Genomic DNA, 17,368 nt, shown 5'->3' with positions numbered 1-17,368 from the left:
TAGACTCAGCTTTTAACACTGCTTGCATTGTAACTTTTAATAGGTCGTGTTAACACTAGTTTTATATAAATACGATTCAGATATTTGAATTGATTCTATTTCTCTTTTGTTTATTTCTAGTTCAAAGATTTAGTGATGGTGTCTTCAAAAGTGGATACAACAAATTCTACAGATGCAAACAAGAATGAGGTACGAGATACGTTTTATTCCAAGCTAATGCAGGAGTTGAAGTTAATGTATTACGATCATTCAGCGTTAATGATTAATAAATACTGATTATAAAAACAGTGCTATGTTACTGCTGAATAATGAAAAGTTACAATTTACCATTTTCAAGTTCCGAGGTTTGTCGATATTAGTCAAATCAATTAATGTAAAGGTTCTTGTTAAAATAGACAAGAAAATAGCAAAATTGGAGGGTAAATTAACAAGAAACTTATGATTTGCTAAAAATAAGTAAAATACAAATTTATTAATGACATAACCGATAACCTTATAATATCAAAATCGTAATCGTTGGTATGATGGTTGCATGGTACAGAGATCTCTTTTAGGGAATTATGGGCAGCATCTATGAATGTTCGGAGCCATTTTGTTTATACAGACGAAGTATAGGTACAGTAACAAGTAATGGTTTCAATATAGAAGCCAACAAAGGCCCAATTAGTTAATTCATTCATCTGAATTTCCAAATATATCCCTTTTCAAAATATTATTAATTATTCAGACATTCCCATAACAGGTCGCAATTTAAAACATTGACGTACATAGGTTGCACAAGGCAAATATAAGAGTTACACCTTAACTTAGCCTTGAATTTGATTATTCAATTTTTTTCCAATAAAATTCACACATACAATATATCCTTTGTTGTCTGCTCTTTTTACTAGCTCTGCCTGTGACTGTGACACACCCTGTTTCTTCAGGATTTGTGAACATATTACACATAGAGTTCATTATTTTGTTTTATGGTGTGCTTCCCAGTTTATGTGGGTATTTGATTAGTCGTCATTTCAATTTTAAATTTTCGAAAATATCTTGGATACAAGGGTGTAAAGCCATGTACATTTATTGGTTATTTCTAATCAAAATAAATTTAATATTGTCAGAATCTATATTGATATTTCACTGCATCAATATAGCCAATATTTTTGTTTATGTTGCTTTCATTTAATACATGTTGGACAAATTCTGAGGTCAATTTATATTAGATGAATATACATTTGATAGTTTGTGATCAATAAAGAATAAATTAATAGATAAAGCATGGCTCTTTTATATATTTTTTTGTCAGAGATGGCCAAAATCAATTAATCTACTTTTTCGAATATGTTCTGAATATGATTTATTGAATGTATTTTAAATTGGGACATGTTTAACTGACGGCAGATAAAAGACAATGCATATTTAATGACTGATGATGAGTTTGAATTTGGAAATGCAGGAAAGTTACAAATAAACAACATTAATTTGATTGCTTTTTGAGATTATGAATTATGGGTATTCAATTTGTCTTGGGATAGCGAGTCATGCTTCTAATTTTGTCCAATCAATATAATAATATTATGCATTCAGTATCACTATGTTGAAAACCTATGCAAAGTGTCTCATTCAAAACAATATCAATTTTTCAGGTTGACAATTACAAGAAATCAAATGGGTCTGATAAAAGAAAAGCGTTCAAGGCAAATAAACGAGATGGTGGTAAGAATCTAGTTAACTGCAATCTAGACAAACTTTTTACCCTGAACAAGGCTCAGTACTAATACCCACTGATACATAAAAATCTACTTTTTTTGGAATATTTGAAATCATCGGCACTGCCTACTCAATATATTACACCTTGAGTGAGGTGATGAGCAGAGATGTTGCCAGGATTTTTGACAGGGGGTCTGAACTTTCTATTTGCTGAGTTAAACCATAACAGCCAGCGAGTCGGAGGCGGGGAAACGTGGGTTCCAAGAGTCTTGAGGGTCTAAAAATTGTTTCAAGGAATGAAAAATTGATATGTATGATACAGAAAAAAGCCTTTTTTAGTTACGTTTCAAAAGAGATGGTTTCGATAATCAACCCCTTTTGCTACGCCCTTGGTCGTGGGATTTACTAATTAATACAAAGCTGATTGAATAGGTAAATCATATGTACAATATTCTCAATTGCGAGATCTTTACACATAATCCTATGTATAGGTTGCAAATTACAAAGCATTATAAGGAAATAATAGGATTATGCTGTTTTACCTCCTGCTTTTTTAACCTACTTTTCAGTTCGGCATTACATAACTTTTTTACCATTGGTTAATTTGTGGAATATGAACCCTAGATTATTGTCAATTCAACTTTGTTCTGGGAAAATTCAGTTTCCATTTATTGCAAGTTGCAAAGCAGTAAATTCAACCTTTTTTTTCCTATGATTCTTTTTTTTCAAAGGAAAAATTCAACCTCATCAGTTGTGTTAATAGCCCACCTGTTCTTAATGTTTATTTTTAGTCTATACTTTTATCACTACTTTATTTGTATTCCTGGTCGGAATTGCCAGAAGCTATGTTTTCAAAATACGAAAGCTATTTACATTTTGCCTTAGGGTGCATTGATGAGAGATTAGTTAAAGAATTTATGTTGTATGGTTTGGTTGAATTGAGTCATTGCTGATTTCTTAAAAATCACAATATTTTTTTAATTTTTTAATGTTTTCCTTTATGGGTGATATTACTGATGCCATTTTTTGTTGAAAAAAGTTTTCATGAAACATTGAAAATAAATTTTATATTTATTTAGGACCATGTTAATGCAATATTGGAAGATTTTTTTTTTTCTCTTTATTTATATATATATATATTTTTTTTTTCATTATGTGTTAAAATGTTATACCATACATTTCATTTTTTAAATTTTTCATTGTTACAATGCCCCATAATAAGAATTTTATATTTGTACCATCAAAAGAAAAGATGATGAAGTAATTATATTGCGGACCGTGGTCCCTTCTCTAGTCACCAGTTTATGTCGGTTATGAGAAGAGTTAAATAACCATATAATAGAAATATGAAGGAGGAGAAATTGGTAACTGACAGATGATTACTTGAGCCACCTAAAGATGGTGCGGAGTCCAGCAGTCGCCTCGCACATATTTATCCTTCACATAATATGAACCACTCCGGGTAATCACTTCTTAATGCTTAGCTCATTGCAGAAGCCGCTGAAGGGTGCAATGATATTTTTATCAATCTGATTTTGAATCAACTCTTTACAGTTACTGTTAGAAATACATTTTGCAAATTTTAAATCAATAACTACAAATGAACTTCCACATTGCTGTGTATGAATGCACTGTTCATTCCACTTCATTTGACGTGTTTCAGCACTTTTCTTTACTAATATTGATTTTGGTTGTATTGATCATAAACCGTGTGCCAAATTCATTTCTAGATTACATACATTTTATTTTTGTTATCGACTCCTTCAATGTTTTCCTAAAATACCACATTTTCACTGCGTCAACTTTTAACTCAATTTAGAATAAATTTAACTGAAAAAATATTTGATTTTTGTTGTCATCAGTATATGAAAGTCTGTGAATATCTCTAGAATTTTTACAAGTAATACAATGTGGGATAACTGTTTAGTTTACAGTTACATAAAATACCAGGATCACTTTTTTAAAGCAATACCGGTACTTGTATTAACTGTAGGTAATAAAGCATAAAGCACTAACTACTTGATCCATACATTAGGCGCATCAGTTTCTAATGTGTACAGCCAATTTTTGAGAAAAAAAGGATTTAAAGGGTGTCTTATTGTCCATAGAATATGGTACATTTTTCAATCATTTGTTAATAATTCAGATATCCATACTGCCCTCAGAACATCTTATTTCTTCAATTAAGTAAATAGTATAATATTGACTTATACCATGCACTTGAATCATCTCAGCGCTTCCTGCATACGTTGTGTATAGAATCCAGTAAGGCTTGTATTGTCTGTCAAACTTTCAACTTCAGATCACACAATAAAATAACCAAATCTTTGCAACCCATCATAGTTTTTAATAAAGGAAAAATAAAATATAGAACATTGAATATAAACAATTTAAAAAAAATCACCTGCATTTTCTGTAAATGCATTTTATATTCTGCTGATAGGGATTAGTAGTCCTTAACAATATATTATCATTTCCTCATTTATACTTAAGTCTATATTTATTCTACATTCACATTGTGAAATTATACCCATCAGTATGATAAAATGTTTCATATTCCAAAAAAGATCCCAAAGTAATTCCCAAAAACGGAATATCAAAAAGTAGCGGGATGTGTGTACGAATACCCAGAAATGGCAAATTTGCTACATACCGTATATAATTTTTTTTTTTTTCTGACAAATAATATTTGCTTTGTTTATAGAAGAGACTATTCTGGTGTGAAAAGCATATACGTTTTGTCTGATGATATCAGTCGCATAAACAAAACCTTCATATACTGCATAATTTATGTTTAGCCATTGAAAGAGAAGACCTCACTCGAAGTTTGTCTCACAACAGCACGTCAGCCGATCGTCAACGTGTTATGTCAGGAGAATCTGTCGAATCTGAACCTTTTGAGGAAGGATTTTTGAAAATGAAAGTACATTATATCACACACACAAAGGTTTGTTGATTCCTTCATATTTTGGGTTATTTGCCTGATTTTGAAATATTGACATGGAATCAAGCAAAGCAGTGTGCCATGACAAATACTATTAAAAAATAAAGCTACTGGAAATATAGCGTTTTTAAAGTAAAGTCATTTAAAAAACAACTCCTGCCCCAGCTCGAAACGAACGATTATTTTGACTATGTCTCGAGATCGAGAAATATTCTATCTCCGGATCTGAGAAAACTTAACTTTGACCATAAAACTTTTGGCGTAGGCAAGCTTTTTATGAACTGTGGGGAATGCCTATTAATAATTTCCTTTCAGTTTGTGTCAGAAATTTTGACTTGTTTCTACAATTAAAAGTTTTAAATTCCGACTTGCGACTCTGTGCAGCTTGACAATATTACCCAAGACCCGGGGTTTGAAAAAAGACTCAAGTTCCGAGTCTACTATTTACAAAACATGTTAAACTCCGCTGGCCAAACAGCCCTAGTACAACAGCTGTATTAATTTAAAAAGGTTTTGGTGGTTTATAATACAGAAGCTCCATAAATCTCGGTTTGTTTTTCAATTATTATCAAATTTCAATAATACACTTAACACTTTCCAACTTTTGCCATTTTGTAATTAATTTTTATGTTTTTAGGAAATGGTACAAGGAGTGATGTTGGTAACACCAACAGCTCTTATGTTCGATCCTGAACCAGACGATCCTGTTGCTTTGAGAGATGGTTGTACTGAGTATGGTATCATGTGTCCAATGCATCTCATCAATACCATTGCTATGTATAATGATACTAGCAGGATGACACCTTCAAGGTATGTTACGACTTGGTCAGACGAGAATTCTGCATATAACTTTTTCTCTTTAACCTGTCATCAAGGGCCCATTTTGTATGATCATTTCAAATAGCATTTCTGATTACCCATTAAACCCTATAATCTCACTCAGACTCTTTTGAAGCGAATTTCAAAATTCTTTTCAGTGGGTGTCACTAATGAGCAATTTCAGATTAATATGCCGCATAATAGCGTGTGAGGATCGCCAACAATTTGTAAACAAGTTTCAATAATTTGTAAAGTTGTGCTTTAAAAGGATTAAGTGCAATATCGAATTTTAATTACTTTGAAATAAACAAAATATGTGTGAACTACCAACCCTCGGGCAGAATATGATAAGTAATAAAACAGCCTTTATAGTATATTAGAGTCACCTAAATCTAAAAATCTGGACAATCGGTCACGGAGTTTATAACAGCTTTCATCTTTGAAGAAGGCCTCATGCAAGTGGTCCTCAGATATGTATTTTGAAGCTGTGAAATACATTTCCTACTTGGCAGCGGGTAAAGTGTTAGTTTTATATGCTGGCCACCCCACCTCTGATTAATTTGCGTGGGTTTGCAGGTTAGAATCCTGTGAAGATAATTTTGTGCAAGAGGATTGCTGGACTCCTCGCCACAGCGGCGTAGGGTGGTTCAAATAACCGCTGATCGGTTACACCTCCCTCCACCATCAAGTCCATACATCTAAAACAGATAATTGGTTAACTAACCCGATACCTGACATGGACTGGTAATCGGACGAGAGGCCATGGTTGTCCATATGATTAAGCCGTCTATCTCCCCTTATTTTCTCTGGGTAAATATGTAAATCCTGTCCTACCTTAAAATTTGTTGAATGTTGAATATTGGGTTGACCGAACAATGATCCTAGCGTCTTACCTGAGATCTCTAATAATATTACCCATTTATCCCCACTTTTTTGACAGCACAATGTCACCACTAGTTGAACCATCTACCGAAACCGAAACGAAAGAGATCCGATCTGACAGTCACTCATCCATGTCAAGTGACACTACTACGGAAGCGGAAGCAGAAATCAGTGATGCTATCGAGGACGATGATCTACCGGATATTCCGCTAGAAGTAGAAAATCAGGCTTCTTGTACAAACAGCAAACCAAAATCAACGTGGAGTCCCGTTCACGAAAGTACCCTATATGAAGTAAAAGGACCTGTACCTGGCTCTGCAAAAGTTGCCTATTCTTCTAAATCCGAAAACAAAATAGAAACTTCAAATTCTGACATTATAAACTCTGAAGATAATAATACCTCAAATTTCTTCACCACAAATGAAGCACAACATAACACCAAAGATGAATTTAAATTGGAAAATGAATTTCCATTCCTTCATGCAGTTGTAAAGACAGTAGGAGGTGGGTATTCTAGAGTTGAATACCATTGGTGTTTTGAGATGTATGTAGTAGTTCTTCGATCAAGTTCAATCATCATCTTCTTTTCATAACTTTATTCGGTCAATTTTGACCAATTGCGTCGTGGACAAAACTTCAAAGGTTATTGTCTATGATTAAGTCCATTACCATAACTTAGGCCAGGGATGGCGAACCACTGACCCGCGGGTCACAAAGTGACCCACCGCGTTTTATTTGTGACCCGCCAAGCGAAGGCACGAATAAAATAAAATAAAATACTATCATATCAGTGATAAAAATTGATAAAACCGGCCTTAAATTAATCCAACAATAACTAAACTATTATAATGTACCGTCAGTTGGGCAGTCAGGGCTGCGATAGCTCAAATTCAAAATGTTGATTTTTGGGCCAGTATGGTAATTTTCAAAACCCCTAATCTTGGACGCATGTATGCACTGTTGTATATATACCGTTATTCAGCTATTGGGCCTGACATCGTTTATGACATAACATTACAATTGATTTGTTCATTTCTCGCAACGCCTGTCTCTTTCGGAAGTGCATCTGCAGACTGTTTTAGGGGTTAGACGAGAACTAGATGCTACTTTGCATTTTATTAGTTTCTCTCCTACAATGCCGCTGAGAAAACAAAATCTTTCAGACTTGAAATAAAAATCTAGAAATCTGATATAACAATGGGGCAGTGTAAAAGTGCTTTAATGTGGTTGGAAGCTGATCCAAAATTTTAACACTATCAAAGCGGAATTACCTCCAAACACTAGAACCGTAAAATAATTTAACGCATCATCCTAAACGTTTTTGGTAATTCATATGCGTTTTTTTCGTACTCTAATATCATAAAACCGAGTGCCATAAAAAGTCCCTGATAGAAGTGCTGCATAAGTAAAGCCCAAAACTACACCATCACCGGCTTATAAGATTTGTTTCAGAAGTTTCTTATAGATACAAACGTGAATTAAATATCTGTGACCCACTCTCTTCTGTTCCGCGATAAAATTATAATTTTTGACCCATTCATTGAAAAAGGTTCGCCATCCCTGACCTAGGCTGTAGAGTTAAAGTTTGGCTCATTTCCAGTGATATCAGGTTCAGATTCAGAGTCATTCAAACCCCCATGAGTCAATTTTTTTCTGCTTACGAGTCAATATTTTAATATTGTAATGGTGATAATTAAAGAGAAAATTTGCCAAAGAAACCCATTGATTATGCCAAGGTTTCTCAACCGAGGAAGAATTTCGCAATTTTAAGGTTGATTTGTATTAGCTGTAGTATTATTAATATTCTGTAGTTTTTGTTATGAATATAATGCTTATTCATGAACGCATAAACTACTTGAAATGTACAAAAACAGGAGTGAGACTTGGGTATTTACTCCCTTAGTATGTGTACCAGGTTAGTCCATAATTTTATTCCAATTTTCCCTACTTTAGTTCTATCATGAGTTTTGGGACTGTCTGTGTTAGTCAAGTGAATATAACCCCTGCCCATAGGTTTCAATCCCTTTATACAACTTGATGTCAAATAGACGAACAAAATTAGTTACCCCCATATTGGTACACACACTTCTGGAGCGCATAACACTAACTAGGATACATTAAAGATTGAACAAATAATGTAGTTTTATGCACAAGGAGGATGTATTGAAAAATTCAAAAATCGACAAAGGAGGGAATTTTCACATTAAAAAGTGTCCACATGCAAAAGCATTTGTTACCAAAATTTCTCAGAGTTTAGATCCTGCGTTATTGAGAATCCAAACCATTTTTTTGAATGGCTCTGAGTTTTTGAGTCAGATCGACATGCAATTTTTATGATTTTACAGCTCTGTCCATAACTGTAATCAGGTCTAGATATCCCACGAAACTCGACTAGAATCAAGTTGAGTAATTTTGAGCACAGATCATAGGATACATATCCTCCACCTCATGTCGTGGATAGAAGTCATATGTTGGAGTCATTTTTTAAATACAAATTCTGTTTTCTTAGAATTCCCGTAAAAATTACATCCTAATATTTTTAGCTGAACATGAAAAATAGTTTACAGCTCGAAAGTATTCTAAGCGAAAACTTGAAAACAGATGTGATTAGTGATTTCCTAACTAAACCACCCAAGTAATAATAAATTTTGGATATTTGACAAATTGAAAATTAATTATGTCATTTTTATTGCAGAATATTTACCAAGCCTTGAAGATTCAAATAAAAAATCTACAAGTAGACCTAACAGGTATGTAATGTTTGACATTGTGGTAGTAGAGATTGTAATCTCATTAACATATAAACGAGAATATCGGTCAGAGACTGAAGACTTATCGATCGAAAGTTAGGGGATCCCCCAAAACAGCGCTTTTACTCCATAGTGACACCTTGTGTCTCATCACTAATTAATTAATAACTCGCTAATTATACTACATAACTCATCCAAAATCAATAGGCTTCTGGTACAACATATTATGAATGCACATGCAGAATCTGGAGCAGATTCAATCTCGCTTTCGTGAGATATCGCGTGCATCTAACAGACAGACAAATACCTATCAACATACTTACCGATTAAAATCGATAAGTAATGACATATCGGAAGTCTACAACTGATGTTGAAATTGTAAAATGCTGCCAATGTAAACTTTGATCACTCATTGCAGATTCAAATTAAGGCCTATTTTTGACCAGTTCAATATCAACCAGGAGCATTGTAAATCCTAAATATTTAAATTTATTTAGGACCTATAACATTGTTCAGAATGTAATTTTTTCATGGATTTTATGAATTGATTTTCAATTGTTTTCCTCAAATTTACAACAATAACTAAGGTTGTCATTTGTCCGAATGTATTGTAATTATTGAAAGATATATTTTACACTCATTGTTTATTCCATAATAGCAGATTTAGTTTTCATCAGTCAAGTTATTACTTATCGATCTTTCGATCGTTACTTATCGATGTTGATAGGTATTTGTCTGTCCACTGTCTGTTAGATGCACGCAATATCTCACGAAGGCGTGGTTGAATCTGCTCCAAATTTTGCATGTGCATTCATCATATCTCGGACTAGAAGCCTATTGATTTTGGATGAATTATGTCGTATAATTAGCGAGTTATTAATTAATTAGTGATGGGACACGCGGTGTCACTATAGAGTCATGAATCGAAACCGCAGTTTCAATCGATAAGTCTTCGGTCTCCGACCGATATTCTCGTTTTTTTATCAATTAGTTTTTACTTTCAAAACCAAATAATCTACTTTTCAAACACTTTCAATCGCTCAAAATGATAACTTTTGAATGTAAGTAACTATGCTAAAATATTCCTAAAATCAAAAATTTGAAACATCAAATTTACAGTAATGTTCATGGACATCCAATTTACAAAATATTTTGTTATTTAATTAATAATCCATTCATATTATTTATGTTTTGTAGCAATCACATGTTTTTATGTATTCGTGCTCGACGTCCAATGATGAAAACATTTTCAATATCAGAGGACGATGAGTTATCAACGTTATCTTGTGTGGACAAAACTGAAGATAATCGATTGCCAGAATATTGGTTTCAAGTTCCAAGGAAAAGGTTGGTAGATATGCTGTTATCTATTTATCATTATTATCAGTTATTAGTATCATTGCTTAGACTGAACTATATTCCACTGTATGTAATATACTCATTATATGATTGCATTGTTCATACCATCTAGTGTGGAACCGAGACATGAAATATCTCAGCTGTTAACAAACAACCGAAAAAAAAGTGACCTTTATGTTTGTGATATTTTGGGTGGGATCATCATAAAGATATAGTGCTTTATGTATTTTTCAGCATGAAACTCCGACCTTAGAATGTATTCAAAATTCTGGATTTGAAATGATTTTCTCAGAATGTATTCAGAATACAGAAATATTCGGTTTCGCCATCCCTGTTGTTGAGTCATATCATTGAAATGATGTCCTCGAGTTTTTTTATTTCTATATATTTCATATATTAATTTCCAACACATTTTACTTTCACTTGGATTGTAGTGATATGGTTGTCTCTAAATGACGCATTTCCTGGGTACTTTCAACATTTGTCTCGCATATACACATGTGTACGATCATATTTTATAGCAGCATTGCATTGATAGTTGTCTAAGGCATAGGTTCTCAAAGTGCTCCGTACGGAGCCCCAGGGCTCCGCGGGAGAAACCTAGGGGCTCCGCGTGATATTCTATTACTTTTCAAAATACTGACTTTGCTAATTTTGTAATCGTTCAAAGAAGCAATAACAGGTTTAATAAAATTTGACAACAGTATAGCCGCGAAATATGGCAAAGAGGCGGAATTCAGAAATGACATTATTTATAAGAAGGAGCGCAGCCAGGATTCTTATGAGAGAGAGGGGTTCAAAATTGGAATCGGAAATTTTCGCGCAACATTCTTCGCGATTGAAATTTTTTTTTCAGTGGATAACGAAATTTCTGTTGCGTAAAATATTCAATCCATGAGCATAGCGAGCAACATTTAAAATGTCATGTCATAATAATTTAATTGTGCTTATCGTTACTCACGTTTGATTCACGATTACTGTTAGGATTACTAAAATAAAAGAAAACTATTCTAGCAAAATAACATTAAATATGTGATAAACTGCCAACAATAAATAAATTGGAATCGTATTTTTGGGATCTTGGGATTTGTCAAACTTGATTTGTGCTTTCGCACTCGAGATTAGTTTTAAGCAAGATATCGGCGCTACAAAAAGCCCTAGGTTGACGTTAAAACTCAAAAAGTACAATTTACAATCTATGACCGATGCGGGCTTATTTAAAATGACTTTAATTAATTGTGTTCAATGTAATAAATCATTACTTCTCAAATTACCAGGGAATCCGCGGACATGAAATGAGAAACAAAGTTAAGTGAACGAAGTTCTTGTGGACTACCGTCTGAACAACGCTGTTATCATAAGATATTAGAAACAAAGTCATGTTGCCCACAAAACAATATACCTACTACCGGTGCCAGTAGTTTGATAAGATATTTGTGCCCTTCCTGATTAATTCATAATCGTAATCATGGCTGATTGCGTGGCAGTGTGGTAGATTTACCGAATTCGACAAATTTGAGCCGTTCTTGCAACACTAACTTCTACCGCGCAGGTCTGCCACTCAGATTCTTTGCAAGATATCGTCGTTTAAAAAATCACAAGGTCTGGGCAAAATACGAACGATTGAGACTCCGAAGACCAAAAGTTTGAGAACCCCTGGTCTAAGGTGTTCAAATTAAATGACAAGCGTCCTGTTTTCAATGCTATGACTATGAATAGTCTGAATTACTCTTTTTTTGTTCATTTGATTTAATTTTTAGTGTTATGCAAGATTTTCGACTCACTTAATTTTTCCATATTTCTACCCATCATGTTCTTGCAGCTTGAGAATATAAATCCTCAAACAATTAGGCAGAGAGAAAGAAATAATTAGGCGCACGCTAATTTAATCAAATATTTATTTTAATTTTATTGCAAAATAGAATTATTTTCATAAAGCTAAAGTTATCACAACATAAGTTTTAGATTAACAAACCCATTAAATATAAACATTCACATATTTTTTGTCTATGCTTTTTCCCCGCCGCTGTGATCATTTATCTAATGATTGGTCTCTTAGTCATATCATTATAATCTATATTAGAGTGGTCTGAAATTTTCGTTATTGCTTTTATAAATTTCCGTTTGTATTTGTCTATGACTCAATTACAGCAATAAATGTGTCGCCATCCTGTTTAGGCCAAGAATAATTTTATACGATTCATACTTGATCAGTTATGACCTGTAACAAAATATTCATTTCCGTGTATCACAGGTCAGATCATCTCTACGCTTTCTTTTTGCAATGGTCGCCTGAAAATAATCCGGACGATGCTGCTCTGCAACTAGGATTTATTATAATGGAAGATGAACCTTATGTTGAAGACACTACAGGTTTGTTTTTATAATTTTCTCTGGTTTCGTGGTTTCGTTCTTGACTTGGATGTTATTAATGCACTTTCACTCAGCACTTTGACATGTTTTGATTTGTGGAAACCACACTTTGTTTTTGATTAGGTAATGTATCAAATATACATTGAGGCGATTTATTTGTAATCCCTAGAAAAAGGTTTTTCTGCTTGAAATCCTACCGTAACCGAAGATTTTTTGTAACAGAATAATTGTTGTTTCCATGGCAGGGTTGTCTTAAAATATTTCAAGTCTCAGTAAACCAATATCTGTTGGCATCAATTGCAAGGATAAACTTATATAGCTATTAGTACATCAGTGATCTACTGCAACTATTAGTACTATTACCACTTCGACTTTAAAGCTCAATACCTTGGTTTGAGTAAATTTATATGCAATAAATATTGTATTTGTGGAATATTTCAGCTTTTAACAATATTTCCTGAAGGTAACATTTGAATTCTGATCAGTTCCATGTTGTTTCAAAAATAATGAAAAAAAAAAAGTAAAGCGAATTATGTTTGTATTCATTTATTAACAATCTTGCTTTGTCTGAGTTTTGTTTTGTCTGAAAGTTGATCCAAATACACTTGCATCACCGCAGTGGAACCAGATTAGCTTATATCACCTATTGAGAGATTGAAAGAAGCGCTTTTTTGTAATTATCAGATCGGTACAGCCAAACCTAAAAGGATTCATAGGTACAGCTTTGAAACTCAGACCAAAATAGGATATTTTGTACCCTACTGACAGAAGATAAAAAAGTCTGTTTCTGAAATATGTTACAAAATCTAATTTTGTTTTATCGTGGTCTGCAGCGACATCTAATCAAGCTTATATCCTAAATACAGTAATAATCTGACAATCCACAGGACATAGGTGGCAAGTATTCAGTAAGTAGCAGTGAATGGCTTTGTTGTATTATTTAATAAACTCTATTACTTCCTAATTCAGACAGACTTGACTAAAATTAGGTCTTGATTGTGTCATTGTACGTCAAATGACCTGAATGTATGTCCTGAACAGAGACTACTTGGTCATACATAATGAAGAGAATGTTTGCTTGATTTGTGATTGCGAAATAATCTTTATATGTAGTTTTTGATGAATATGACGCTATAAATTTGGTAACCATATTAAATATATACGGTAATTTTGCAATACTTGGGCCTATTATTATCTTTTAAATGCTTTTTGCTGGATGAAATGATGCATTGTGCAATGCTCTCCATTCAACTGAATAGATTACAAAACTTTCTATCAACTTTATTACCATCCTGATAATACTAGTAATAACCACATTTTGCAATACCCAGAATTGTGTAACATTTAATGTGGTATTCTTATCTGTATTGCAAAATTGGCTGTCTGGAACTCCTATGCGAATACGCAAACAGTAAATTTTATTAGCGGTTAAACTAGTTTTGAATAGTTTTTGTGCATTCAATTTTTGCATTAAATTCCAGTATTGTATTAAGTTTAAGTTATATAAGTTTTGCAAGAATGGTAATTTTATTTTGCACCAGGCATGGCCATGTCTGTTTTTGCTTTAAAAAATTAGCATTCTACGTCGCTATAATAATCGATGTAATAATACCTGTGGTGAAATTTTTTTTACAATCCAGTGCTCCGAGAATAATTTACTACTGAATGAATACATTCAAAAATAACATTTTCAATTATGATATTTAGAATATTTCCCTCTAAATTTGGTTATGTTTAACATAGAATATCATATGTAGAAGTCGATGTATAAGTTTGAATTAGGAAATGCAGACAAAATTAAAATAATTAGTGATATGGTTGGTTTTGTAATGTCTTACAATAGTTTTCAGAAATTGAGTAAAAGCTTCTTGATCATAATGTGAGAATTTAATTGCTCAACATTTTCAAATAAAACAATTTTATTATTTTGAATATAATAAAACTCAAATTCGTTTATTCCTTTCATTTCGGATACCAGTGAATATTCTCCTATTTATATTTTAAAGTGTTATTTGGTACATTCTTGTAAAAACTCCCTATTAGTTTACAGACATCTGAACTCAGCACATCGTAAATGACGCACATTATTATATGTGGCATGCTGTTCCAGACTCAAAGTCACGTAACCGAAAAATGTACGCAGTATTAGCTTACGTCTTTTTCAAGTTCATAGATCAGCGACGTGCGATCTAATCTGCTTAGTTTGCTTTTACAGATGATTCATGTTTTGCAGACAAGCAGGTCGTGCGTACGATTGCACGTCCACTTGTTATGTTCTTTATAAACTCTGTACTTTTTGCACAACAAAAAACAAGCTAAACTTGATTGGTGATTTATTATGAAGGATTAAATTATTATTTTGTAATATGATTTATAACTGGTATTTATGTAAATAAGTTTTCACAGACGACCTTCAACAACTTGCTAATAACCTCTAAACTATACTGATTATGTATGTAATGCATAGATTTCTATGTCAGATTTTTTCACATTAATTTCCTCAGACATGATTATTTTTAAAATATGCTAATCATCAGATTACTAAAGAAAACAAACAATAAAAGATATTCTAAGCTGCCTTTAAAACAGGGTCAATGCTAATTCATCTCTTCATTTTCGAAACAAAATCTGCGTTGTTTGAAAATATATTGTTTATTAAACTACCTATTAACTCCCGTGTGCGGATGTGAACAAATTGGAATTATGCATAATCAATATTTTTTTATCATTAAATTAGCACTCCTCATATTTTGTTGAGTTGGGAGTTTTTTTTAAAAAAGATATGAATTAATCGGACAGCAAATGAATTCTTAATATTGTGACATGCGACTTTTTGACTGTAAATTTAGGTACCAGAGTGAGAGTTTTTTTTCAGTTTCGCTAATAACTCAGATCTCAAGCGTTTTCCCAGACCTCACTTGCCTGATAGCAACGGCCAGCCCATACATGTCATCCTTCCATATGTAACATTTCTCCATTCTTGTTTTTAACTCTTAAAATGTGTATTTTCTATTTTGTTAACAAATGGAAGATTTCACTATTCTTTTAAATATAATAATTTGTAAAAAGCACGTAAATGATTGGTTCTCCAAAAAAATATAATGGAAACATAAATCTGGTAATTTTAAAAATCAATGAAATTATTTAACTGTCAAAAAAGGATTCAGGTAATGGATTACCGGCTTATTGCTGAAAAACAGGAAGTAGAAATTACCATAAATAGAACAATCCAACCATAAATGTGAATAATTATGAGGAAAGCCATGAAATAAACATTTAAATATGTTAATCTGCAATATGATTGAGATTTATTGTTTAAAACACAATACAAGAAACGTATAATCTGAGCAATAATTATGCATACACCCTGTTGTTATTTATTATACACAACTGTTGCGTAATAATCATTGCATAAGGGATGTATCAACAGCCTTTACGATTCCTAATGAAGATAAAAATATTGCGTAATAATTTTTTATGTTAGAAGAGAGAATATACTGTTGTATTGAACAAAACAGTAACCTGAAGGTCTGAAATAGCATATCTTTGTTAGCGTTAGAATACACTTGCCATAGGAGTGATATATATGGTCATAAATTATTAGTGCTAGCAACTGAACGTTACGACACCTATATATCCCTCTGTCTTGAACACCTCAGTGCAAATGTTAACAACAGTGTCTTATGTGTGAAGGTTAAATTGTCGATTTTGTTAATTTTGATTTGCTTTGTATTAATCATTGCAAACAAGGATAGATAGACGGTTAGGTTTTTGGGCATGATTTTTTATTATTCCTCTAGTTGCTGTTTGAAAAGATTTTTTTTCAAAATATTGCATATAATCGTTTTCAAATGACTTTCGTTTAAAAATGAAAACTTTTTTTATAGTTTCATATTTACTTTGGCCTCCCATAGCATTACTATTACTTTTTCTTTTTTTACAGAAGTTGCACTAGTGCACAACTACACAGGTTTTATACTTTATGATTTTGGCTTGCAACAAACAAACTAATAGACTTTAATAACTTCTATTCATAATATAACCATTCAAAATCGTTTGTTTATGTATGAATTGAAAAACAAAATTAATGTCAAGAAGTTATGGGTAGTTGTATTGTTACTTATCGATCTTAACATCGGTAAGTATGTTGATAGGTATTTGTCTGTTAGATGAACGCGATATCTCACGAAGCCGAGGTTGAATCTGCTCCAAACTTTGCATGTGCATTTATCATATCTCGGACCAGAAGCCTATTGATTTTGGATGAATTATGTCGTATAATTAGTGAGTTATCAATTAATCAGTGGCGAGAGTTTCGATCGATAAGTCTTCGGTCTCCGACCGATATTCTCGCTGTTATATCATGCATTGTTTATTTTCGGTGTATCTTGAAAAATAAGATTTCTTTGCTAATTAAAATAAAGATGGGTCTTATTAAAACAGACCCTCGCATAATCAATAAAATTTGACTTTATCAAATATCAATTAGAAAAAAAATTTACCGGCATATATATTTTTTATATTATGCATTATACCCTTGCTG

General features: G+C 32.6%; 1 protein-coding gene across 2 annotated transcripts in view; it reads left to right on the top strand.

Annotated features, from left to right (window-relative positions):
* Window positions 1-17,368, top strand: part of LOC120331894 (oxidation resistance protein 1-like) — a 44,036-nt gene that overhangs the window by 10,256 nt on the left and 16,412 nt on the right. For both annotated transcript variants that reach the window (XM_039399061.2, XM_039399062.2), the window contains 8 exons: window positions 121-189; window positions 1,635-1,704; window positions 4,497-4,645; window positions 5,280-5,452; window positions 6,402-6,847; window positions 9,039-9,093; window positions 10,291-10,440; window positions 12,707-12,825. In XM_039399061.2, coding sequence (XP_039254995.2) covers window positions 121-189; window positions 1,635-1,704; window positions 4,497-4,645; window positions 5,280-5,452; window positions 6,402-6,847; window positions 9,039-9,093; window positions 10,291-10,440; window positions 12,707-12,825 — 1,231 coding nt within the window. The remainder of the gene's footprint in view (window positions 1-120; window positions 190-1,634; window positions 1,705-4,496; window positions 4,646-5,279; window positions 5,453-6,401; window positions 6,848-9,038; window positions 9,094-10,290; window positions 10,441-12,706; window positions 12,826-17,368) is intronic.

The sequence above is a fragment of the Styela clava genome, chromosome 6 (genome assembly GCF_964204865.1).
Source record: "Styela clava chromosome 6, kaStyClav1.hap1.2, whole genome shotgun sequence".
Lineage (NCBI taxonomy): Eukaryota > Metazoa > Chordata > Ascidiacea > Stolidobranchia > Styelidae > Styela > Styela clava.
This window is presented reverse-complemented; position numbering and strand designations above follow the sequence as displayed.